The 26215-nt window shown below is 39.2% G+C and overlaps 1 protein-coding gene and 1 pseudogene across 5 annotated transcripts in view; both read left to right on the top strand.

The window, feature by feature from the left end:
- The window catches only part of DACH2 (dachshund family transcription factor 2), a 782542-nt gene that overhangs the window by 543594 nt on the left and 212733 nt on the right, over nucleotides 1-26215 (top strand). For all 5 annotated transcript variants that reach the window (XM_077145234.1, XM_077145235.1, XM_077145233.1 and 2 more), the window contains 2 exons: nucleotides 12418-12576; nucleotides 23865-24037. In XM_077145234.1, coding sequence (XP_077001349.1) covers nucleotides 12418-12576; nucleotides 23865-24037 — 332 coding nt within the window. The remainder of the gene's footprint in view (nucleotides 1-12417; nucleotides 12577-23864; nucleotides 24038-26215) is intronic.
- On the top strand, nucleotides 6075-10630 carry LOC143670946 (putative bromodomain-containing protein 10 pseudogene; annotated as a pseudogene).

Raw genomic sequence — 26215 nt, 5'->3', positions numbered from 1 at the left:
AGGATGAATAATGTTTTGTTGTACATATATACCACATTTTCTTTATCCATTTATTGGTCAACAGATGTTCGCATTGCCTCCATCTATTGGCAGTTGTGAATAATGCTGCTATGAATGTTGGTGTATAAATATCTGTTTGAGTCCCTAATTTCAATTCTTTTGGGTACATACCTCAAAATGGGATTACCAGGTCATATAGACATTATATACTTAACTTCCTGAGGAAATGCCAAACTGTCTTCCACAACTGCTGCACCCTTTGTTCATTCTCACAGAAACTGAATGAGTGTTCCTGTTTCTCTGCATCCTCTCCAACACTTCTTTACTTTTTATTTTCAGTAGTAGCCATGCTAGTTGGTGTGAATTGTTATTTCATTATGGTTTAGATTTGCATCTCCCTGATAGCTACTGATATTGAACATTTTTTCATGCCCCTTTTTGGCCATTTGTATATAATCTTTGAGAAAATGTCTAGTCATGTGTTTTGCCCAGTTGTTTGTCTTTTTCATTGCTGAATTGTAGGATTGCTTTATATATTCTGGTTATAAAAAATCATATCACAAATGTGGTTCCCAAACATTTTCTCCCATCGAGTAAGTTGTTTTTTTTACTTTCATTATGAGGACTTTTGATGTGCAGGAGTTTTTAATTTTAATGAGGTCACTTTTGTCTATTTATTTTGTTGTGGCTTGTGCTATGAGTATAAAGTCTAAGATACCATTGCCTAACACAAGGTTGTGAAGATGCTTCCCTGTGATTTCTTCTAAGTGTTTTATAATTCTGGCTCTTATATTTAGATCTATGATCCCATTTGTGGTGATTTCCATATATGGTGTAGGGTGGGAGGCCATCTTCATTATTTGCCCAGGGATTTCCAGTTTTGCCAGCTCTATTTGTTGAAGAGACTATACTTTTCCCAATGAGTGGACTTGGCACCCTTGACAAAAATTAGTTGACCATAAATGTGAAGATTGATATCTGAACTCTCAATTAGATTTCATTGGTCTGTATGTATGCCCTCTTGCCAGTATCATGCTGTTATGATGGCTAAGACTTTGCAACATGTTTTAAGATTGGGAAGTTTTAAGATTTTCAATCTATGTTCCACTTTTTCAAGCTTTGGCTACACAGGCCCCTTAACTTTCCATATGAAATTGATGATTGGATTTTCCATTTCTACAAAGTAAGCAGTTCAAAGTTTTTATTTTTTTTTATTGTGAAACATAGCATATACAAAAAAGTAATAAATTTCCAAGTACATTTTAACAGGTTGTTATAGAAAATATTTTAAAGTTTGGTATGGGTTACAGTTCTACAATTTTTCTTTTTTATTTCTAGCTACTTCAAGACACTGGAGACCAAAATAAACATCAATAGAATGATTGAACAGACATATTCATTTGTCAAATCCTATCTTTCCTGTTATACTCTTCTTTCTCTTTTTATTCTTTTTTGGTGAAAAATAACATATATACAAAAAAGCAATAAATTTCAAAGCACATGACAACAATTAGTTGTAGGAAAGATTTCAGAGATTGGTATGTGCTACAATTCCACATTTATAGGTTTTTACTTATAGCTGCTCTAAGGTACTGTTGGCTAAAAGAAATATTAATATAGTGAGTCAGAATCATGCTCATTTACTAAATACTACCTTCTCTGTATAACTCCACCATCACCTTTGATCTTTCTCTCACCTTTAGGGGTATTTGAGCTATGTTCATTCTAAATTTTTCATGTGGGAAGAGGCTGTCAATAATATGGGGTGGGGGGATTGAAATAGTTCATGTCTTGGAGAGGCTGATCCCTCTGTATTTCAGAACTTCTCTGGTCCAGGGACCCATGTGGAGCTTGTAGGTTTCTGGAAAGTTACCTTAGTGCATGGAAAATTTGTAGAATCTTATATAATGCCCCAGGTATTCTTTAGGATTGGCTGGAATGATCTTGGAGTTTGGGAAGTTATGATAGGTAGCAATGTCTAACTGAAGCATGGGTAAGATGACCTCCAACCTCCAGGGTAGCTTCTGGACACTTTTTGAACTCTCTCAGGTGCTGATACTTTATTTGTTACACTTACTTCTTTCCCCCCTTTTGATCAGTATAGCATTGTTGATCCCATGGTGCCAGGGCCAGGCTCATACCTCGGAGTCATCTCCCATGCCACCAGGTAGGCATTCATCCCTGGATGTCATGTCCCATGTAGGAGGGAGGGCAATTATTTCACTTGCAGAGTTGGTGTTTGAAAGAGAGAGAGGCCATATTGGAGAAACAAAAAATGTCCTCCAGATGTGAGTATTAGGCATGCCTATAGTCAGGCTATGCTTCTCTGCTACATACATAAGCTTCATAAGATCAAGCCTCAAGATTTAGGGTTTGACTTCTTGATTTGGGTGTCCCTAATGTTTGACACAGTGTCTGGGGTTTCCCCAGTGATAAAGTTTAATAGTTCAATATTTTTTCTCCTATCCCTCATGGGACTTTGCCAATACTTTTCAATTATTTGCTTTATATAATCTGGGATGTATCCAGGCATTATATTAAAGTATCCAAGATTATAGGTTCTCATTCTTATTCTGGGCTCCATGGTTTGGATTGTTTAAATGATCTATTTGGACAGGTTGAGTTAGATTATGTCCTACAGAAAATTTAGGTTCTGGACAAAATAAACCTTTCTTCCTTTGGTCTCAAATGTGAAGTTTTAAAATACTGATAATGTCTTCCTTACCTGTATTCTGAATTACCTTATTCCCTATCTGATCATCTTAATTCTTAACTCTAAATACCAGGTTACAGATATATAAAACATCCTCTTAAAATCCGGAAATAACAATTACCACTCTGGGCTAAGTGTGATTGCTATAAGAGCTTACAATCTAGGCCCAATTTTCTTATAAGCATTTTCTAAATGAGATTATACAATATCTGCTCTTTCTGGCTTATTTTGCCTCAACAAATTTCCCACAGGTTCATCCAAATCATTGCATACCTCACAGCTTCATTCTATTTTGTAGCAGCACAATGTTTGATCATATGTATACATCATCATTCACCAATTTACTTCTCAGTCAGTGCATCTTTCAGCTAATTCCATCTACTTGGACTCATGTATAATACCCAAAGTCAACAGTCCATCAACACTCTCAATTTTAGATAATCTCATTGTTCCCAAGAGAAACATAACCAATAAACACACCCTCACTGAATAGAAAACTGAAACTTCTCCATTATTCCTGTCCCTCTCCCCATTAGGTACCCCTGGTATTGCTGTGGTACTGTTGATGTTTTCCTGTTAAACACAGCCTATAACATGAAATAGCAGTTTCCCCCTATACTCTGAAATTATGCACATTTTGTACAAGATTCATACCTTTGCAGTAGTTCATGTAAGAACTTATTTTTTTTTTGTAATGTTCATCAGTGGGACACAAGGGTCTATATAACCCCTTTTAACCATGTTCATAATCAATATGGTAATATTGCATATAGACCCTCTGGTTAACTGCCTGCACTTCAGTCTATCCCTTTCAATTAAGTTCCACATCATTAGCTAAGTATTCACCCATCTCATGCTTCCATGTATCTCTAGGTCCTCTGTATTCTGTATTATAAGACTCTGATTTTACCTCTACCATGGTCATAAATGAGGAATTATACACTATCTATCCTATCATGTCTGGCTCATTTCATTCAGCATTATGTCCTCAAGGCTTATCCAACTTGTCATGTGCTTTAGGACATTATTTCACCTTACTGCTGCATAATATTCCATCATATATATCTACCATATTTTGCTAATCCACTCATCTGTTGATGGGCACTTGGACTGCTTCCATCTTTGGGTGACTGTGAATAATGCAGCTATGAACACTTGTGTGCAAATCTTTGTTTGTGTCACTGCTTTCAGCTCTTCTAGATATATACCAAGTAGGGGCATTGCTAGGTCAAAGGGCAACTCAATTTAGTTTTCTGAGGAACCACCAGACTGTCTTCCATAGTGGTTGTACCTTTATACATTCCCACCAGCAGAGCATAAGTATCTCAATTTCTCCACATCCTCTCCAACATTTGTAGTTTCCTGTTTGTTTAACAGCAGCCTTTCTTTTAGGTGTGAGGTGGTTTCTCATTGTAGTCTTGATATGCATTTCCCTTATAGCTAATGAGAATGAGCATCTGCTTTTAGCCATCTGTATTTCCTCTTCAAAAAAATATATTCATATCTTTAGCCCATTTTATAATTGAGTTGTTTGTTCTTTTGTTGTTGAGTTGTATGATTTCTCTATGTACACAAGATATCAAAACTTTTTCTGATATGTGATTTCCAAATATTTTTTCTCATTGAGTTGGCTATCTCTTCACCTTTTGTTCCAAGTCTTTTGAAATGCAAAAGCATTTGATTTTGAGTTCTTAGTAACTTATTTTTGTTGTTGTTGCTTGTGCTTTGGGTGTAAAGTTTAGGATGCTACCTCCTATTACTAGGTCTTGAAGATGTTTCCCTGCATTTTCTTCTAGGAGCTTTATGGTGTTGGTTCTTATATTTAGGTGTTTGATCCAATTTAAGTTAAATTTTGTATCGGGTGTAATGTAAGGGTCCTCTTATGAAAAATGTCTCTTCAAGTGTATTGCATATTTTTAATTGGGTTGTTTATCTTTTAATTGTTGAGTTTTAGGATTTCTTGATATATTCTAGATATTAAACCCTTATTGGGTATTTGGTTTCCAAATATTTTCTCCATTGAGCAGGTTACCATTTTACTTCATTAACAAAGTCATTTGAATAATAATGTGTTTAAATTTGAGGAAGTCCCATTTATCTATTTTTTCTTTCACTGTGCTTTGATCTTAAGTTTCAAGAAACCATTACTTTATTCAAAGACGTTTCCTTACATTTTCTTCTAGGAATTTTGTGGTCCTAGTTCTTACATTTAGGTCTTTGATCCATTTTGAGTTGACTTTTATACAAGGTGTGAGATAGTGGTCCTCTCATTTCTTTGGATATGGATATCCAGTTCTTCCAGCACCATATGTTGAAGATACTGTTCTGCCACAGTTGGTTGGATTTGGTAGCCTTGTCAAAAATCTTACCATTGCTTTGTAATATGCTTGAAAGTCGTTTTGCTGGTTGGAAACTATTATGTACCCTAGAAAAGTTATGTTTTAATCCTGATCTACCTCGTGGAGGCAGCTTTTTCTTTTAAACCCTATTCAGCACCTTTGGTTGGAAACTTGATTACATTATCTCTATGGGCATGTGACCACAGTTGTGAGTATTAACCTTTAATTGGAGGTAGATGAGACTCCACCCATCCCAGGTGAATCTTGATTAGGTTACTGGAATCCTTTTAAAAAGTAATCATTTTGGAAAAACTTCAGAGTCAGGAGAGTGACCAGAGGCCATGCAGCCAGAGACCTTTGGAGATGAAGAAGGAAAATGCCCCCAGGAAGCTTCATGAAATAAGAAGCCTGGAGAGAAAGCTAGCAGACATCACCATGTTCACTATGTGTCTTTCCAGTTGAGAGAGAAATCCTGAACTTCTTCAGCTTTTCTTAAGTGAATGTAATATCTTGTTGGTGCCTTAGTTTGGACATTTTTATAGACTTGCTTTAATTTAGACATTTTCACAGCCTTAGAAATGTAAATTTGCAACTTAAAATTCCACTTTTGAAAGCCATTCTGTTTCTGGTGTATTGCATTCTGGCAGCTAGCAAAAAAGAACACTTATGAATGTGAGTCCTCCAACTTTACTCTTCTTTTTAAATATGTTTTACTATTTGGGACCCCTTTCATTTCCAAATAAATTTGATGATAGGCTTTTTTTTGGTACCGTTTCTGCAAAGTAGGCTATTAGAACTTTTATTGAGATTACATTAAATCTGTAAAGCAATTTGGGTAAAATTGACATCTGAACAATATTTAGTCTTGCAATCCATGAACATGAAATGTTCTTTCATTTATTTTGTTCTTTGACTTCTTTTACCAAGTTTTGTAGGTTTCTGTTTATAAGTCCTTTACATCCTCGGTTAAATTTATTCTTAGATATTTGATTTTTTTAGTTGCTCTTATAAATTGAAAAAAAAATGATTGCTGTAAAGAAAATTTAGAAGAACATGGGAGTCCAGGGGGAAGTTACAGGCTTTGATGAGTCTCTCAACCCAGGTGAAAGAAGGTTTATAGAAAATCAGAAAAAGTATGGTGAAGCATCCAGAATAAAGTGTGAGCCCAGTCCATTAAAAAAAATGTTCTAAAATCTTACTAAATACATGTAAATGAAAGTCACAGTAGCCATTCAAAAATGCACTGCCACAAAGTTATAAGGGATTTTCTATCAGAACAGTCACTGCAGAGCTGCAAGAAACTCAAACTAACTAAAATGCAGGCAAAAAAGAAGAAAAAGGAAAAAAATTGAAAGATGCTTTGAATGAAAACTTACAGAGGAAGAGGAAAGGTCTTCATTCTCTTTCATTCAAGTCTTACAAACCTGAGATCCAGAATAAGTTATTGATCATCAAAAAGAAAGCAAAACACAATAAGCACAAATTTGGGAAAAAAATCCATATCTAAAAGAATAAATCACAAAAAAGGAGGAGAACTGACACAAAATTCTACAGAATTTTAGCTTATTTGCAGTAATCTTGATGAACTCAGGGAATTAATCACAAAAATTGGGAATGAACTCAAAGATCTGGAAAACAGTAGAAAAATCAGGCAGATGGTATCATCAGAGTCAAGCTGTAAAAGAAATTTATAGTACATTAATATGTATTTTACATGAATTGCTGCCTTGGGAACCAAAGTTAATGAGGGCTTTTCAAAGGAACAGAAGTGATCTAAAGAAAAAATATGATTATTTCAGAAGACAACCTGATCATGATAAATTTACCAGAGAAGTATGGACTAGTGAAGAAGGTGAAAGAGATCCTGGAAAAGAATATCCTAAAGGGGAAATCAATAAAGTCTATAGACTCTAAAGAACCTCTAGATATCCTGGAGAAAGATCACCTTGACTCAGATGATATATAAAATTGTCAGAAATAGATTTTCCTATTTCTATGACCAGAAGTAAGCTGTTGAAAAAGGAACTGTCTTCTAAAAATGTACTGAAGAGACTGACTAAAGCATTTAAATGACAATCCAAACAAATTAGTTGTTTAGATGACAGCAGAAAAAAGCTTCTCCCAAGGAAGAAAGCAATGTTAAGGACAAATGAAATGGCAGGTGAGAATGTAGAAGGTTATTTGCAGATAGATTGTTTGAAAGAATCTAAGCATACAGAGACACCATTTTCAGTCATTTACTTCAATGGATTCCACACCAGTGACTCCTCTCCAGAAAGGGACCAAACCTATTCAGGCCTTGATTGCAAAGAATATTGGGAACAAAGTGACCTTAACCAATCAGCTAATCCTCTCCACTCCACAGGTACAAGTGCTCCTGCTGTGGAAAAGGCAGTTATAGCTCCTCCAGAAGCAAGCCCCATAAAGCCAGGATTGACTTGCCACACCAGAATGAAAGGTCATTTACAGATGGGTATAAAATGCTCTTTGGCCAGTGGTTGCCAATAGATCTTCATAACACCTCTGTAAAGATTCAGATGCAACCTATGGTGGATCCTAAAACAGGAGGAAAAATAATGCATCAGGTACATATTCTGCCTAAGAATTTTGTGATTCAGCACAAAGAATGAAAAGCAGTTGCAAAATAAATACCACCACTTCAACAAAAGGGTTCAGAGCAAATTTGTTCATCTTTTCCATGAAAAGCAAATGCAGTCTCTTCTTTAGCATCTGTTCCTGTCAACTCAGCAGCAACTATTTCTACCCAAGTTACTAGTGTAGTTTTCAATAAGACTAGTACACCTTTATCTAATGTGAATAGTGCTAGACCACAGTCTTTGTCTCCTGTAACTCCAATAAGTAATTTATTAACACTGCCAGTTAAAACTAACCAGAATAAAGCAGAAAAAGTGAAGAATGCAGTTCCAGCTTCACTCACCACTTTTTCAATATTCAGCCACTCATCAGCAATGACACTAAGTGGATCTACAAACCTTAGTAGTTCCCTCAACTGTTTTGTACAACAAGCTGTTGATCTTTCTGAAGGAAATCAAGGACTGAAAACTGTGTGTATAAGAGATTTACAGTCAATTCTTGTTAGGATACATGGTGGAAGCACTGGAGTTGTAAAAGTATAGACCAATCCAGATAAAAAATCACCTAACAGTTTATCTTCTAGTTCAGTTTTCACTTTTGCTTCTCCAATTCAGACATTTCTGACACCAAAATCAACAACTTCATCATTCCCTACTTTTTCATCAGTAGGTGGAACAACTACTACATCTAGTCTCCCACCTTTTAGCCAAATGCTTACTTCTGTTTCCATTCCAGCTGGCTTTAATCTGTCCATGGGGAAAAATGTCAAATTTACATTAGGGCAACCCTCTTGCAGTGGTAATTTGGGTCACTTGATAGATAAACTTCACACATGTCCTCTTCTCCATTGAACTCTCCTGTTTTTTTCTTGCACTGTGCTACTATCAACAACAAATATTTCAGTAAGTGTATTTAGCATATCAACATGAAATTTTGGACAAACCAATGCAAATGTTACTAATATTCCAACTAAATGGCAACAAGTAGATCATATCATTAAAAAGTTACCCTGTTACCATGTCTGAAGCAACAGCAGCAGCAAATGGAGATGTGATCAGTGAGACTCCACTTCAGAAACTTCTGCTATTAACTCCATTTATTCCTACTTCTGGTAGTGGAATTGCAATCAATGTGATTCTTGCACTGACATATAGAAGTGTTTCTATCCAGAAATTAGTTTTTATTGATACTCCAATTCCCAGTGTCACTTCAACCCCAACTATTGTTGCAGAGTCATTGAAATAATTCTTCCTTCCTCCTTGAATTAAAACATATGTTAAGACTTCAGAGCAACCCCGATAGATGTAATTCCATCAACAGTGGGAGAACTAATAAAAATAAATTCAAATAAATAAATAAATGAATTCATCACCAACTGTGTCTCAAACAAAAGATGTGAAACTTGAACTAAATAGAGGTCAAGCAATTCTCAATACTTCAGGCAATGGACCTGCTATAACATCAATTAACATACTGCAAAATGTAACCCCAAGAGGAGAGGAAAAAAGTAGCAATGGCTATGTTTTACTTTTATCAACAAGTGGTAATTCAATTCGAGTAAGCTCAAATTTTGTGAGTCAAAATTTTGCTCTTGTTAATGAATCAGTGGTTTCTGTAACAAAAGCAGTAAACATTTTTTCAGGAAAAGGAGCAAGTGTGTCTTTGGGTTCTCTTTCAACCTGTGCTTCAGTTGGGACATGATCTCATGTTTCCATCAGTGGGAATGATACTTCTTTAAGAATTATGCCTATTTTATCAAATAGACTTTGCACATCAAATCTAGGACACACTGTGACTATATCGACTATGAAAACAGGACCTCTTCCATCATCTGTTCAGATTGCAAGTACACAACCAATACTGTCTCCTAAATGTTTAACATAACCTTTGCAAATCCCCATTACTATTGCTTTGCCTACACCTGTGGCTGCATCCCCTAAAATAATAAATGCAGTTCCACATCTGGCAACAGTACCAGGAGCTACACATTCTCTATCTGTTTCTAAAAGACAACCTCAGACCTCTATCCACTTTCAGTCACCAGGGATTTCAACTACAGTGCCAGCAAGTGTAAACACAAGTAAACTTCAAACCAAATTGCTATTCCTTTCTCCAAGTAAAATAATTAATATTTCCAACTTTGCTTCTCTGCCAAATCGGAAAATATCCCCTGCTATATTAAAATCAACTCCAGCTACAATGCTGTTCCAGGTGGCTCTGCCATTCACATTGCTACAGCACCATCAGTGTAACAATTTTGGTAGAGGGTCAGTTCTGTGAACCTTGCATTCAGCAAAAAATAGTCATCAATACCAGTTCACCATTGGCACCTCGTACTTAGATATGATTAATGCACCCTGGTTTACTGTCCCACCACAAGGTCTTTGGGCTGGCAGCCATGTTCTTCTGCTATCTACTAATTGAAAATATGGATTGCCCTTAGTTCTTAACAGTGGCCAAAGCATTCAGCCCACACCAGTAGATATCCCCACCCAGAAGATCACACTAACATCAAACAGTTTTTTTATGTAGGCACTCTGTCAAGTATCCTCTATAAAGCTCTACAAAAATTATAAATTCTCTTGGGAATGCAAGTTCTCTACTCACAGTACATATAGCACCACAAATAGTGAATACAGCTGCTTAAGTATCTGTTCCACCTCCTGCACCAATGGTGTCATTGACTTCAGTAATTAAACCTCCTCCAGCTACTCTTTTAGCTAAAACTGTGCTTTCTGCCATTTGTTTCAATAATCCTCCACTGCCAATTAGCACTTTAATATTTCATTTGGACACATCTGTCAAAGAATTGTTGCTCAGCCCATAAGTAGCCATCTTGAATATCATAAACACTCCAGCCTCTAAGGTTTCTTCACTCGCTTCCTCTCTCTCTCAAATTGTATCTGCCAGTCAAAATCCTGCCTCTGTTTTCCCTGCTTTTCGGTCATTTGGCTTAGAAAAGCCTGACACAGCTGCATATTGAATTTAAACTAAATGATCCAGTTTTTAAATAATGAGCACTATTTTCATTCCCAGAAGAATTTTAAATGTTTATTGTACTGTTGAAAACATAAAAACAGTGTTGTTGTTTTAATGTATCTTTTCATTAGCTTACAACAGAGTTATATTTGATTGAGGAGGGAAAATCTGTTCCATTTCACTCTATGCAAAAATCTGTATAAGCATGTTTTCAAAGGTTGTTTGGAGACAGAATTTACCTGTCTGTGTAACATACATTGAACAGAGTCAACTTTGACTAGTTTTAGGGTAAGCTAGCATTTTTCACACTTGCCTCGACATGCTTCTTCTTAAATTTTGACTATTGGAGCATATCTACAATTCTGTGTCATTAGTGAAAACTTATTTTTGTTACTTTAATATGTATAAATATAAAATATACAAATATATATATATATGCTTTGTGAAAATGCACTCCATCGTGCAAAATTGTGCATATTCCTAAATCCCTAACAACCTGCACTAAACTATATATACAAAGAACTATACTGTCCTTATGTTTTGTTTACATACTGTATAGTTTTTTAAATGTTTTAGTAATTTTGGACCAGTTGCTAATTGTGAACAGTTAGCAACAATGCAGAAGAATCTGCATGTAATAAACTGAGTTTCTGTAAAAAAAAAGTTCCTAAAGAGTTTCACCTAGGGAAGAAAGTATGTCAAATCTTTATTAAATTAGTATTTCCCTGTAGTTCATCTCTTTATTCTTACACTGATTCTGCTGTGAGTGGATTTATCATTTCCATTCAGCACACAGGGGCCTGGGCCATATTGCTTTTGGGCTTTTCCCAAGTTGTGTGAGTCCAACTGATGGGAAAGAGTCCAGATGGGCAGCTCTGGGAAGAAAATCGCCTTTCTGTTCTTGGTGATTATTCCTCTTTTTTTTCTTTAATTCAATATTTGTGGAGTCCTTCTCCAGTCTCTATTGTCCTCCAGAGTTCTGAGCAAGTGATATTTGTTCTTTATTAGTTAATTGTGTGGGAAGATTTTCAAAGGGATTTCTTATATTGCCATTATGATGATGTTGTGCTCCCTTCCTATATGTTTCTCAGTAATGGTTTTGCACTCCCCTCAATATGCTAAGTGGCAGATGAAATAGCAGATGAAATAGCTATGTCATAGAAGATCATTATGATAACATAATAGCCCACACTTAAGCACACTATATTCACTTTCTCATGTAGATGATAAAAAGAAATTACCATTTCATATGGGAAACCACGGTTGCATGTTTTATCCAGCTAATACTGTATAGAATCCTACTGCATATGAAGAGGTTCACTTTGATGGCTTGATCTGAGAGCAACATAGTTGACCACTTTGGTTTCTTGAAACATATTTTTCATGTTTCATGCTCTTATAAATGAATAGATTATTTTTAGATGAAAAACAACTGCTCTTCTTAAAAATATAACACATGTATGTTAGAGGGTGTTAATGGGATGCCATCTCAATCACATAATGATCTTCAACACATAGGTGCTTCCAACTTATTTTCATTATTAGGCATGGTCTGAGAAGACATAGGGTCTGCTTGGACTACCTGAAAGGCAAGAGGGCCCATATTGCTGGTAAGAATGATTTAGTCTTCTATAGGCAGCTTAATAACTAAAGATATTTAAAGCTTTTGAAACTATCATAACAAGGAATGGTCTATGTTCAATAATAAATTTCTAAGTAGTGTATTAATGATTATAACACTAACAAAGGATTATTATCACATGATAATCTGGTCATATAAATGTTTTTCAGGTGGAAATGAATCTTCCTGGGATAAGGAAAAGTTGCAGTCTCCTCTTACTGCTCCTGTACTTCAACATGGAATTGCTTATGCAGCACTGGCTGGCAAACTGGGCCTTGGGGGTGCCCCTAACCTCAACCCACTACAGCAAAACTACCTCCTGACCAATAGTATGTATACTGGCCTTCCAAAAATGAAGACATTGAGAAAAATGCAACATAAGACCTACTCAACACCTTGGGCTGCCAAGGCTACTCCTTTTCTCTTCAATAAGGTTAAACAAATTGAAATTAGAAGAAGTAAAAAGGGACTCCTTTAAACAGTGGGGTACAGAATATGGGTAGCTCAGGTGGCCAGGTAGCAGAGTAGTTAAGAATGGTGGCTTAAGTCACATAAATCTAGTTTTCTTCCATCTTTTGATTTTGGAGAAATAATTTAACTTTTCCACTTGTCAGATTCCACAACAACATAATAGGGATACACTCACTTATTAAGGTTATTACGAGGGATAAAAATGATAAAAGAAATCCTGTTAGAGTGACTGACATATAGGAAGTACTGTATAAATAATAGGTATTAGTCTTACTTCATAAAGTGACTAGAGCTAATGTATACAAATATAGGTTAGATAATGTTTTAGGGCTTTTAAAAGTTCAAAAGTTTTTCAGCAACAAAGTACTTGATGTATTATCTACTAAAGGTGTACTTTTCTTATAAACAGGAAATCAGGGAGAAAGTCCCATTACTACCTTCTCTGAGATTCTGTGCTACCACAAAACCCTGAGATTAAGGCTACAGAGAATTTCTAAGATATTTGATATAATGTCCAAATTTTACATACATTTTAGTCAGTTATTAAGCATACAAAAATAAGATATGGTCTCTTCACTTTGAAGAGGTTACAATCTCTAAGAAAATGTCCCTTACACAATAACATGTTAACCAAAGACAAATAAAACAATGCCAGAAAGTATACAAACACAATGAAGTACTAAGTAAGGTAGCTCTAACCTAAAGGAGGAGGACTTTTACCATAGGTAAATAAAGGGATTCAAGAGGCAGATTCAAGAGAGGTATCAACATGAGTAAAAGCTGAAGTAAATTAAAATTGTAGAGAGCTGCATTTAGTCTGGGGTGGGGGATGACTAGATCATAATATGCATAGAGGAATATAATAAGATATTAAAACTAGAAAGGTAATTTGGGATTAACTGAAAGAGCTTGATTTTATTCTGGAAGCAGTAAGTAATCTCTGAAATTGATTGGAAAAGAAAATAGAAAGGAATAGGAAGACCAACCAAGCAGACAGACTATAGGCAAGAGGGGATGGGTACTTGAAAATGAGCAGTCACTCTAGGGATGGCATGATACTACCTATGACAATTTGACTTAGAATTCCAAAGAATATGGGACTTAGAGGGAGGATTAGAAGATGACTGAAATTTGTAGCCTTAGTGGCTAAGAGGAGGTGGAGACATTCACTGAGATAAATTTTAAAGAAGTTGCTAGAGTACCAAGGTACATCATAAATTTGCTTATAGTAGTAACTACAATGTCCTAGACATTGGCATGAAAGAGATGACTCAATTTTGTTATTTTAAAATAATTTTTTTCAAGACCATACTAGAAAAGTTTCTGTACATTTCTAACATGCTTCTAAGTGAGTCAGCTTGCTGTATATTTTGTATTATTCCATGGCTTTCAATTTAATGCTCCAGCTTTGGGAAAATGTTGAATCATATAATTCTATATTTGCATATGTTTACATGTGGAACTTATGTGGGGAAACTATTGAACTGATCTGTCATATAAATATTAATTTGGTCTAGGGCATGTTAGTCAATTCACAGTTGGTTATTTCAGGTCATGACCTGAAAGTGTGACTTTTAAGTCTTTCATAGTCATTTGATGCATTTGGTAAATTATATCTTAAAACTGTCATTGGGTTGTTAACTTTTATTTGTAGTTGCATTTAGTTTGTATGCCAATTGGACTTTAGGTAGATCTATGACTTAACATGACTAGATGGTGTTTGGGTGATGCTAAAAATTTTTGAAGAATAATGAAAGATTATTACACTGTTAAGGCGTAGCGCGAAAACCAGGATTGAGGTCGCAGGCCTCCAGGAACATTCCGTGAAACCAGAGCAGGCTGAGACTAAGGGTCCGCAGTTTTGGGAAGCAAGCGATTTATTAGCTCATGTGCATGGGGCTCAGTCGAGTCACCTCGAAAGTCTGAGCCCTGAACAAAAGGCAACATTGGTTTTTATAGACACTATTACATGCTACAGATAGGGCAAACCTAATACAGTAAATAACAATATTAAAGGAAAGGTAATTGGTCAGTTTAAGGCACAAAGCAAATTGCAGAAGCAGATATGCTGTTAGGGGAGGGTCCCCATCCCAGGTGTCTTATCTCACTTGCCTGCAGTTTTACCCAGTCTTGAAGGTCAGGAGAGGAGGTTTGGGGATTTCTACAGAATGGCAGCCCAATTAAGGGAGAGAAAGGGGGGCCTGCTTGCTACATTTCCCCCCTTTGATGCTTGCCCTGACTTAATAGGGAGGGGCTATAGCATCACCTTAAATTTAATGGTTTGTACTTTCTCGTTAGGGGGATTCGTGCTGTGACTCGCCGTGCTACAGCGTATTCAATGAATTTGAAGAGGGCTCTGATTACACAGGGACTTTCAGTGATTAATATGGTAAATAGGGGACTGGCTAGCAGCAGGATCCAGTTATTCTAGTTTTTTATGTGTGTGTGTGTGTGTGTCCCGGTTTCCTACCCATTTTCTATGTTCCCAAATTTTAGCAGCACTTATGCCAGACTGGTTTACAAAGAAACAGCACTTTTTCCCTACGAAGATACATATTCCTTTATAACAGTTGCTGCCGGGTGGGAGGCTACCGCTGCTCAGAAAGGGCACACAGGATAAGATACAGATACATCCTACACAACACAAGTATGTTAGAGCAAGCAGGTCCTTTTCTAGCAAATTCCAGTCTGGGGGAGCTACTGCTGCTAACCTAATACTAAATAATAGAGCAAGGAGCCCAGTTGGGAGCAGGAGCCAATAATTCATCTAGCCATATAAGGAATACCAGGGGCTGAGGCTAGGGAAACACAGGGGAGTTTAGGGAGTGTGCTCAAAGTTCAGGAGTATTTATGAGGGGAGGGAAGGGATACTCAAACTGGTTTGCAGCTCCTCAAGCTTCGGCCGTGCATAGATCAGTCAGCTTCTGGGGGTGACTGAAGCAGGGCTTGTTGATCTCCTCAAGCCTCAGCCGTGCAGGGGTCAGCCGATTCCAGTTGTGCAGGAGGAGGACGCGATGGCTTTCAGAGAATGACGTGGGTCGGGTGTCCAGGGACAAGGGTACACTCCCAGGGGTCGTCTGCCATGGCTCTCTTGGCTGGAGAGTGGTGGATCCATGGAATGATCTCTGCGACTTTGACAGCTGTAGGGGTAGCTAAGACAACACAATAAGGGCCTCTCCATTGAGGCTGGAGGGAACCTTTTTTCCAGTCCTTGACCCACACTAAATCCCCCAGCTCAAATTCATGAATGGGAGGGTAGATGCGGAGAGGTTCAGACAGGAGAGGTTCAGACACCGCCTCCAATGTTTTCCCTTTTAACTCGTTTAGGACCCATCCCAGCTGCACTAGGTGTTGATTCAGACTTAGATTTCTGATTTCTCTGAGGTCCCCTGTAGAACCCTAGTAAGGGGTGGCGGCCTTCCATATATTAATTCAAAGGGAGAGAATCCCATTTTTTTAATTGGGGCAGACCTGATTCTAAATAAAGCTATAGGGAGCAGCTGTACCCAGGTCAGCCTCGTCTCCTGGCAGATCTTCCTTAATTGTTCCTTTAGAGTTCGATTCATCTGCTCCACTTTCCCACTGCTTTGTGGCTGGTAAGCAGTGTGGAGTTTCCAACTTATCTGTAAAGCTTTTACTAGCTTTTGAAGGGCTTCAGCCACAAAAGCAGGGCCGTTGTCAGAGCCAGTGGTTTAGTGGCATCCCATACCGAGGAATGATGTCCTTCAGGAGGGCTCGTGCGACTTCCTGTGTAGTTTCTGAATGTGTGGGATATGCTTCTACCCACCCTGAGTAGGTGCAGACAAATACCAGAAGGTATTGATATCCCTGGGCCCGTGGCAGCTCTGTGAAGTCCACCTGTAGATTGTCAAATGGGCTGAGGCCAGCCAGCTGGTTGTTCAGACTACCTAGTTTTGCGCTGGGCTGCTTGGCATTGTTCTTTTTTTTTTTTTTTTTTTTTTTTTTTTTTTAAAGACAGAGAGAAGGAAGGAAGGATAGAAGGAAGGAAGGAAGGAAGAAAGGGAAACATCTTTAAACATTTTCTTGTTTTATTGTATTCTGTTTCTCCGTATTTGTTACATGGGCTAGGGCCGGGAATCGAACCGAGGTCCTCCGGCATAGCAGGCAAGCACTTTGCCCGCTGAGCCACCGCGGCCCGCCCGGCATTGTTCTTTTGACAGGTAATGCATCTTTTTCATGCCAGTTTCACCCAGGAGGGAAGCCTAGGTATGTAGAGGTGAGCACTCAGGCTGGCAGTAAGAGCTTTTTCCCCCAAAGTGAGTCTGGTGATGGACATGCTGTACAAAAGACCATGCTAAGTTTTCAGGAATTACAATGTGTCCATCGTGTAATATCCACCATCCCTCATGATTTATTTTTCCCTCCTTGCATAACCAGTTGCTTTCCAGCTTTGAGTAAGTTGGTGTTTGTTTTTTTTTCCACCACCATAATGGATGGGGGATGAGAGGGGTGACAAGCAGTTTGTTCTTTGGGGGAAGGGTTAGGTGCCCTAGTGCGGCCTGCTTGGCAGCTGAATCCCCTTTTCGGTTGCCTCTCGCCATTAAGGAGTTTGATGATGGCAGCAATGAATAACCGCTACAGCGGTGTGGGCCCACACTGCTTCCAACAGAGCTAGAATTTCTGGTCCATATTTAAAATGCTTTCCCCCAGGCTGTCATTAGTCCCCACTCTTTGTATAATGCCCCATGTACATGTAGGGTTGTGAATGCATACTTTGAGTCAGTATAAATATTAGCCTCCTGTCCTGCTGCTAATTGTAGACCCCGAGTGAGCACTGTGAGTTCAGATTTCTGGGCTGATGTTTCCGCAGGCAGGGCTTCTGCCTCTAAAACGTCAGCTAAGGTAATGATAGCATATCCTGCATAGCACACTCCATCTTTTATTATACTGCTCCCATCAGTGAACAGTTCGATGTCAGGATGTTTTAATGGTTAGTCTTTAAGGTCAGGTCAGCTGGAGTAGACTTTGTCTACAGTTTCCACATAGTCGTGTTATGGGGCTCCTGGTCCCACGGGCAGCAGGGTGGCCGGGTTGAGGGTCTGACAGACTCTAAGCTGTAAGTTTGGGGTTTCACATAAAGTGGCCTGATACTTGGTGAGCCTTGCATTTGATAGCCAGAGATGCCCTTTTTGTTCCATGAGGCTGGTGACTGAATGGGGGACCAGCACAGTTAGCTTCTGCCTGAAAGTGAGCTTCCTGGCTTTGTGGACCAGGAGGGCAGTGGCTGCAACAGCTCTCAGGCAAGAGGGCCACCCCAGTGCTACATTTTCTAGCTGTCTGGAGAGATAAGTGACAGGCCTTTTCCATGATCCAAGGGTTTGGGTTAAAACCCCAATGGCCATTCCTTCCCGCTCATGGACAAACAGGGTGGAAGGTTTTTCTAAGTCTGGGAGGCCTAAACTTGGGGCTTGCATGAGCAATGTCTTTAGATGCTGGAAAGTCTGCTCTTGCTCAGTTCCCCATTGGAGTGGGTCCCGATCGCCCCCCTTAGTGGCTTTATAGAGGGACTTGGCTAAGAGTGCATAGTTTGGAATCCAGACTCTGCAGAACCCAGTGGCTCCTAAAAATTCTCTAATTTGTTTTCGGGAGGTTGGTGTGGGTATTGTATAAATTACCTGCTTGCACTCTGGCCCCAGGCTTCGGGTTCCCTGTTGCAAGTAAAAACCTAGGTATTTAACTTGCTGTTGGCAGAGTTGAGCTTTTTTATGAGACACGCGGTAACCCTCCTGATCTAGGTGGCGGAGGAGACGCTCCATCCCTTGCTTACAGTCATTGAGAGACTCCACAGCAAGCAGGAGGTCATCTGCATACTGCAGGACAGTACAGTTATAATTTCTGGCTTGGAATGATTGTAAGTCTTTTCCCAGTGCTTGCCCAAAAATAGTGGGAGAATTTTTAAACCCTTAGGCAGCTGGTTCCAGGTGTTTTGCTTTTTGTTTCCCTTAGAGGGCCTTTCCCATTCAAAGGCAAATATCTCCTGACTAACTGGGGCTATTCGTATGCAGAAGAAGGCATCTTTTAAGTTCAAACAAGAGAACCAATTAGCTTTCCCTGGGATCAGGCTGAGGAGAGTGTATGGATTTGGAACTACAGGGTGGATGGTCTCCGCGGCTGCATAAACTGCTCACAGGTCCTAGACGGGTCGGAATTCCCCAGTTTGAGCTTTTCTCATGGGCAGCAGTGGAGTGGTGCATGGAGAGTTGCATGGTCGGATGATTCGGTGTGCTTCTAACTGCACCAAGTGGCTTTGAATCCCTTCGAGAGCCTTTTGAGGGATCGGATACTGTCGCACTGCCACAGGGTGAGTCATGGGCTTCAAAGCAATTATTACCAGAGGACAGTTTTTGGCTAAACCTGGTGGGTTATGCTCTGCCCAGACAGTCGGTATGTCTGGGAATGGTAGTTTAGGGGAAATTTCCCCTCCCTTTTCGGGCTTCTCATGCAGCTACCACTCTTCTTGTGTAGGTGTAGTTAAAGACAGGATTTTCTGTGGGCTGTTAATTTTCAGTGAGGCTTTTCCTCCAGGGCCAAAGGTAATTTGGGCATACAGCTTCCTGAGGAGGTCTCGCCCCAACAATGGCAGCAGGCATTCAGGCAAATACAGAAACTGGTGACACAGAGTGGTCCCAATGCTGCACACTCTGACTTTCAGGAATGGCCTTTTTCGTGTTATACCTGTGGCACCCACAACATCTATCATTTGGCCAGAAGATGGGCAAATATTTTCCAGGGGCTGAGTTATTACAGAGTGCTTAGCACCAGTATCCACCATGAAGTTCATTGTTTGGTCCCCTAATTTCACTTTGACCATGGGTTCCCAGGGACCTAAAGATATGGAACCTGGTCTGTCCTAGTCAGAAAGTTCATCAGCAACCACAGCAATGGTATCAGGGTCCAGACGAGGTCTGGGGTTAATGTTTTGCCTCCTTCTACCTGCTAGTGAGGTGGTTTTGTTGGGACACTCGTTCTTCCAGTGCCCCTCTTCTTTGCAATAAGCACACTGATTCCGACCTAAGGGCACTCGGGCTTGCCGCATTTTTCTTGATCAGGGCCCTTTATTTGAGCTCTCTCTCTGAATTCTCACTTCCTTTCTTTAGCTTCTACCTGGTCCTGATTGACAAATACCTTTGTGGCTACCTCTATTAGTTGACTTGTGTTCATACCTGCAAACCCATCTAACTTTTGGAGCTTACACCGAATGTCAGGGGCTGCCTGCCCTACAAAAGCAGCATTGATTAGAATTTGGCTGTCTGGGGCTTCAGGGTCAAATGGTGTATATTGGCGGAAGGATTCCATCAGGCGCTCAAGAAATTCGCTCGGACGCTCATCTGGCTTCTGCAAGGCCTCTTTGATCTTGGTCATATTGGTGGCTTTTTGGCTGCCTTTCTGGAGGCCCTGGAGTAGGCCTCGCGGAACCTTTGGAGGGTCTGCAACCCCACATCAGTGTTTGGGTCCCACTCTGGGTCCTCTCCCGGAAAACTGCAGGTGGCATATTGGGCTGTGTCTGGGGTGCCATCAGGGGCGTTCTCCTCCAGGTGTGTCTGCGCCACCCCTACCACACGCTGATGCTTCTCAGTGTTGAGAAAAGTTACAAGTAGCTGATTGCAGTCAGGCCAAGTGGGCTGGTGGGTCTGGATAATGGACTGGATCAGGTCAATCATCTCTGGGGCCTCTCAGTGTAGGATGGCATGTGATTCTTCGAGTTTAGCAAGTCAGTAGAAGTGAAGGGGATGTATACGAAGTTTCTTCTCCCTTCCTGGAAGTCTCCCTGGGCATCAACATAGGAAGGGCCTCGGGTCTCTCTCAGAGGCATTAAGGGTGTGGCTGTGGGTGGAACAGTTACAGCTGGCTGGGGCCGCAACTGCTGCGGCCCAGGGGGTCCAGGGATGGCTGGGCTCAGCAGAGCCTCAGCAGATGCCTCTGGGCTGCTGGGGGGATCAGGGGTTGCTGAGAAGGAGCTCAGCTGGGCCATGGGTGTCGGTGGTACAAAGTAAGGTGGGGGGTTTTCTTCTTCTTCCGGTGGTCTGAGTAAAACTGGAACCTTGGACTTATTGCCTGGCTTCTTGTGGGATCCCTCCAATGCCTGGGCGAGAAGCACCTGGCAATGTCCATCAAAGCAAGTCTTTATCCACTCTGGCTTCTTCTTTGCGACCTCCAGCCAGGTGCCAATGTAGGGAAACTGATCTGGGTGTCCAGGCATCCCTGACACTATATTATAGATTGCTTGTACTTTCTCTGAGTTAAAAGTTCCCTCAGGTGGTCAACCTACCCCAAGAGTGGGCCATTCTAGCCTACAGAATTTCCTGAGTTGACCAGGGGTCAGCTTGGCTCCCCAATCACTAGTAAAAGCCTCCTTAAAGTTGGACATCATGCACCGCAAGGGTGTCTTACTAGATTCCCCCCCCATATTGGCGGAGCCAACAGATAGGGGGAAGGGTGAACAGACAAACAACAAAGGGATTTTAGACAACTTAGCACTTCATTTGGCCTGGCCGCTCCCCTAGCGGGGACGTTGAACACCTCTTGGCTTTGGTGGTCTGGTATAAACCCCCGGCTGGCCCCACTTTCGGGGTTGCCCACCCTTAACTGTATGAGGATCGCCATGGACTCGCAGAATCCAAACTCACTCGTGGCCTGGTGCTTGGCTCCTGTGGCCCAGGACTTCCATTCACTCAGTCAGTCATGCACATTCAATCAACACTCCTCCTGCACTGCCCTTTCTGAAACCGAATCTGAAGACTTCCATTTCCCTTGGTCCTCCAGATGGAGACCAGTACTCGAAGAGTCTTGGGGGTTGATCAGGCCCCCCTTCCACTCAGGCCCTGGCCTTCTATGAGTGGGCTGATAACCTGACGCACTCGAGTGCTTACCAGTCAGACGGGCGGTGCTCCTGATGCTTGGTTCCCGAAACTGTCCTGGATTCATTGCCGCTCTGGCAGTGACAACACCCTGGTCGGGGAGGTAAGGAGTCCAAGATGGGAAGATCCCAGTGCTGGCACTGGATTCCGCTGGGTCTCCGGTCTGGGCGCTGCAGCTCCCGCGGGCGAGGAAGGCGAGACCGTCGATCCCTCTTAGATCCCGGATGAGCCCCCAGAAATGTAGCACAAAAACCAGGATTGAGGCCACAGGCCTCCAGGAATGTTCCACAAAATTAGAGCAGGCTGAGACTAAGGGTCCGCAGTTTTGGGAAGCAAGTGATTTATTAGCTCGTGCGCAAGGGGCTCAGTCGAGTCACCTCGAAAGTCTGAGCCCTGAACAAAAGGCAACATTGGTTTTTATAGACACTATTACATGCTACAGATAGGGCAAGCCTAATACAGTAAATAACAATATTAAAGGAAAGGTAATTGGTCAGTTTAAGGCACAAAGGAAATTGCAGAAGCAGATATGCTGTTAGGGGAGGGTCCCCATCCCAGGTGTCTTATCTCACTTGCCTGCAGTTTTACCCAGTCTTGAAGGTCAGGAGAGGAGGTTTGGGGATTTCTACAGAATGGCAGCCCAATTAAGGGAGAGAAAGGGGGGCCTGCTTGCTACAAAGGAAGAGTGAACAAAGGCTTATTTAAGCATTGGTGAGTAATGTTGCCATTGTTTTTAATAGAGGGAGATAATGATGGCTGCTTTTCATACACAGTTCAATCAATCTGTAGAGAAAACAGAAAGAGTTGAAGGCTATAATTATCTTGGATTTCTGGTAAATGAAACCCTTATATATGAATGTAGTTAGGACAGTGATGGTTAGTATTATGTGGCACATTTAATGACAGTTTTAAGGGAAAGATAGACAGTAACTAATTTAATATATATTATATTTATTTATATATATTTAATATATATTATATAATATCTCATCATTATAGCATAGGCCATATAAAAAAGTATAAAAGTACATATGCTTCCAATAATTTTGGAAGGCTAACAGCAAACATAATTTTAAAATGGGGTGAAGAAGGCCATTAAATTCAATGGTATCATAGTGTTGAAGTTTCTGTGATAAATTAATAATTGCAGGACAAATATTTATAACCTTTAAGTTGGATTTAGCAGCTTGCACTTTATTTGGAAATGAAGTCATAAGTAAACACCTATTAGGTAAAATTGGAAATAATTTATTGATATTCTCTAGGAATTTGGAGTCACAGAGGGTAGGGAAGATGTGTTCCTTCTTGGGATCCATGCAGAATTTAAATTTCTAGATTTTTATAACCCTGTGTAATTCTGAAAACACTGTATTCTGTGGCTGTTTCACAGAAACATGGGTGACTGACATGTCCTTCATTTTAGGAATTCATTTGAGATCATCACCTCAGTGTTGTATAAGGCTTGTCACAACTAAAAGCATGTTTTGTTGCATTGTGCACCCTTTGAATTTCTTGTCAAATATTTTTTTTATATGATGCCATATCTATGGCTACCACAAATGGAATTTAGATAACACTTGAAATATGTTCTTTAAGAGATTTAAAATGTGAGGAAATTATTTCACCTTTCATGAGAAAAAAACAAATGGAATTCGAAATACTACTCAAAAATACAGGTATGTGTTATTAAACTGGAAAATGAAGATTTTTCTTATTGCTAAAGATTTCAAATTAGAAGTTTAAGCATTAATTTTAGAGATTTATAAATAGAGGGCATAACATACACCAAGCTTTGTTTTCTTCGATGATTTCGAAGTTTAGAAAATCTACATCTTGCCTCACCAGCACCTCTTTTATGTCTCTTAAAGGAAGTGTTGTTAGAAACTATCAACATCAATATAATATAATGACTTAAAAGCATGTTTCATTTTAATTTTTAAACACAATGATGTTTGGCTTAAAGATTTTTTATTAGCTTTTTTGGATAAATATTATAAATATTTTTGAGTGGGGGCAACAGCAATACATATTTATCAATGAAAATCTGTAGGTTTAGAAACATTTTAAAAATTAAAACCAGTTTAAAACCCCTAGGTTTTATTAATGACTCAAATAAGCAGTAGGATATAATTAAGCTTGGTTCTTGAAAAAGCCAACCTGATCGCATTTAGTTATTTCTTTTAGTATTCCATAACATCAATTTTGACCAGATTTCCCTTTGATCATATAATGTGAGTGATAGTTTAAACATGCACTGTCTCTCCTAGGACTGGATCTTCAATTTATGATGATTCCTCATCCCCTACTTCCAGCCAGCTTACCTCCTGCATCAGTTGCTATGGCAATGAATCAGATGAGCCATCTCAATACTGTTGCCAACATGGCTGCTACAGCCCAGATTCACAGTCCACTCTCCAGAGCTGGAGCTTCTGTTATAAAGGTAAGAATCATGATTTAGATGAGGACAAAAGTGCTAATTACATGTAAATTGTGATCAAATATAGCAGTGCCACTGGATTTCAGTATTAACTTTCCACTCCTTAGGTCAGTTGGTTATCATACAGTATTGATGAGTTTGATTTCTGTCTAGGGCTGCTAGATTTTTGCTTTGTTTGTTTGTTTATTTGCTTTAATCCCATAGCTACTGATCACACCTTTAACTCTAGCATCTACTGTTGCAAACATATACTTAGTATGTGAGAGGTGTGACCAGGCTAATGATATAGAAGAAGAGTGTACCAAAATCATTCCCATTGCAGGGGTGAAACAAGGTAACCACTGTGCATCTTCTTTTGTTGTTGTTTGAGAGGTAGTTTTGAGGTAGTATCATACATGATTTATAGTCAGACAGACCCAAATTCCAATTCTGTTTTGCCACTCATTAGCTGAATGACTTTGGATATGGGACTTAGCCTGCAAGAACTTTTTCTTCGTCTGTAAATGAAGGTCATAGTAATAGACTATCCCACTTATTTCTTGGACTATCTACAGATAATGTGAGTAAAATATACATGAAAAATTGTGCAACATTAAGCAACCATTAGTTATCATTTACAGCATTATCATCATTACCATCAGAATACTGTTTTTCAAAAGTTTGTGACAATTGGAACAAATGAAATCCAAAGGACAGTCTATGATCCTTCCCTATGTTTCCTAGTAATTTGGCACACACCTCCCCTGTTCCATCTTTAAGCATCATGTAAACTAAACCTTTGAATAATGTTTTATTTTGGTTAGGTGTTAATATAATGATATACAAGGAAACTAACATTATAATTATTTATGATAACCCATTAATTTGTTCCTTTGTTCCTTCATTACTTTAACAAACATTATACCTTTGACATATACATGCCACTGTATTAAGAAATACTTGAGACACATAGATAAATAAGGCATGGAACCTGACTTCCAGAAGCTCACAGAATAAATTGTAGAAAAGCAAGTGTCCATTTAATTTGTAGTAACAAACAGAATTTCATGGATACAAGATAATTACAAAATATTGTATGAGTTCAGAGAAAGAAAATTCATATCCAGCTTGGAGAAGAGAGGGTTCAGAGATCAGTAAAGGAGTACATTTCCTTTACTACTGATGGATTGAAATGGGCCTTGAAATATTGATGTGACTTTAACAAAATGGACATGAGTGTGAGAGAAGTGAGGGCAGAGGATATTAAAATTTTGGACATACTTGTTCTATTTTAAAATTAATTTCCAGTTTTAAAAGTTTATAAAACATTGTAGAAAATTTAAAACGCAACCTACATATGAAAAGAAAAGCAAAATTGATCATTTTTATTCTGCACCATGAAAGTTTATAAAACATTGTAGAAAATTTAAAACACAACCTACATATGAAAGGAAAAGCAAAATTGATCATTTTTATTCTGCACCATGAAAGTTTATAAAACATTGTAGAAAATTTAAAACGCAACCTACATATGAAAGGAAAAGCAAAATTGATCATTTTTATTCTGCACCATGTATATTTCCATGGTCAAGTGGACATGTGCTTTCTGTAAAGATAGTGACCCTAAATGGGTTAGTTTATCTTAGATAATAAAAGCCCTGTTGTTTAAATATTTGACAAAGTATAAACTTGGAATTGGAGTTGTCTTTAAGAAAAAAATCACAAATGATCTAAAAGATGGAGTAATTTTCCCATGATTTTGAAACTAGTTGGCTATCAAGTAGATGTGACTCACCCACAAATTGGGAAATTCTATTAAGAAACAAAACATAGCTTAAAGTAATCACATTGTCATGCTTGCTGTGAAATGATAAAAGAATATTCCCAATGGACACATGTTAATGGCTTTTCAAAGTATATACCATTTCCTTACTGGTGGTGATGATAATGGTGTTACTGGACAAAGACCATGGATTCTTTTGCCCAACATGCTCAATAACCAATTCCTGAGACACCGAAGTTTCAAAGAGAGAAAGAGTTTATTACTAGGCATGTAGTAGGAGAGCAGATGGCTTAGCAGCCCAAAATCTACCATCCTGGGTTTAGGGGGTTTAAGGTTTTTAAGAATTTTAGCAAGGGGAGATGAGATGAAGTCATTTCAAATAGAAAGTTCAAAGTAGAGGAGACAGTGTTATCATTATC

Source organism: Tamandua tetradactyla, chromosome X (genome assembly GCF_023851605.1).
Source record: "Tamandua tetradactyla isolate mTamTet1 chromosome X, mTamTet1.pri, whole genome shotgun sequence".
NCBI classification, from domain to species: Eukaryota; Metazoa; Chordata; class Mammalia; order Pilosa; family Myrmecophagidae; genus Tamandua; species Tamandua tetradactyla.
This window is presented reverse-complemented; position numbering and strand designations above follow the sequence as displayed.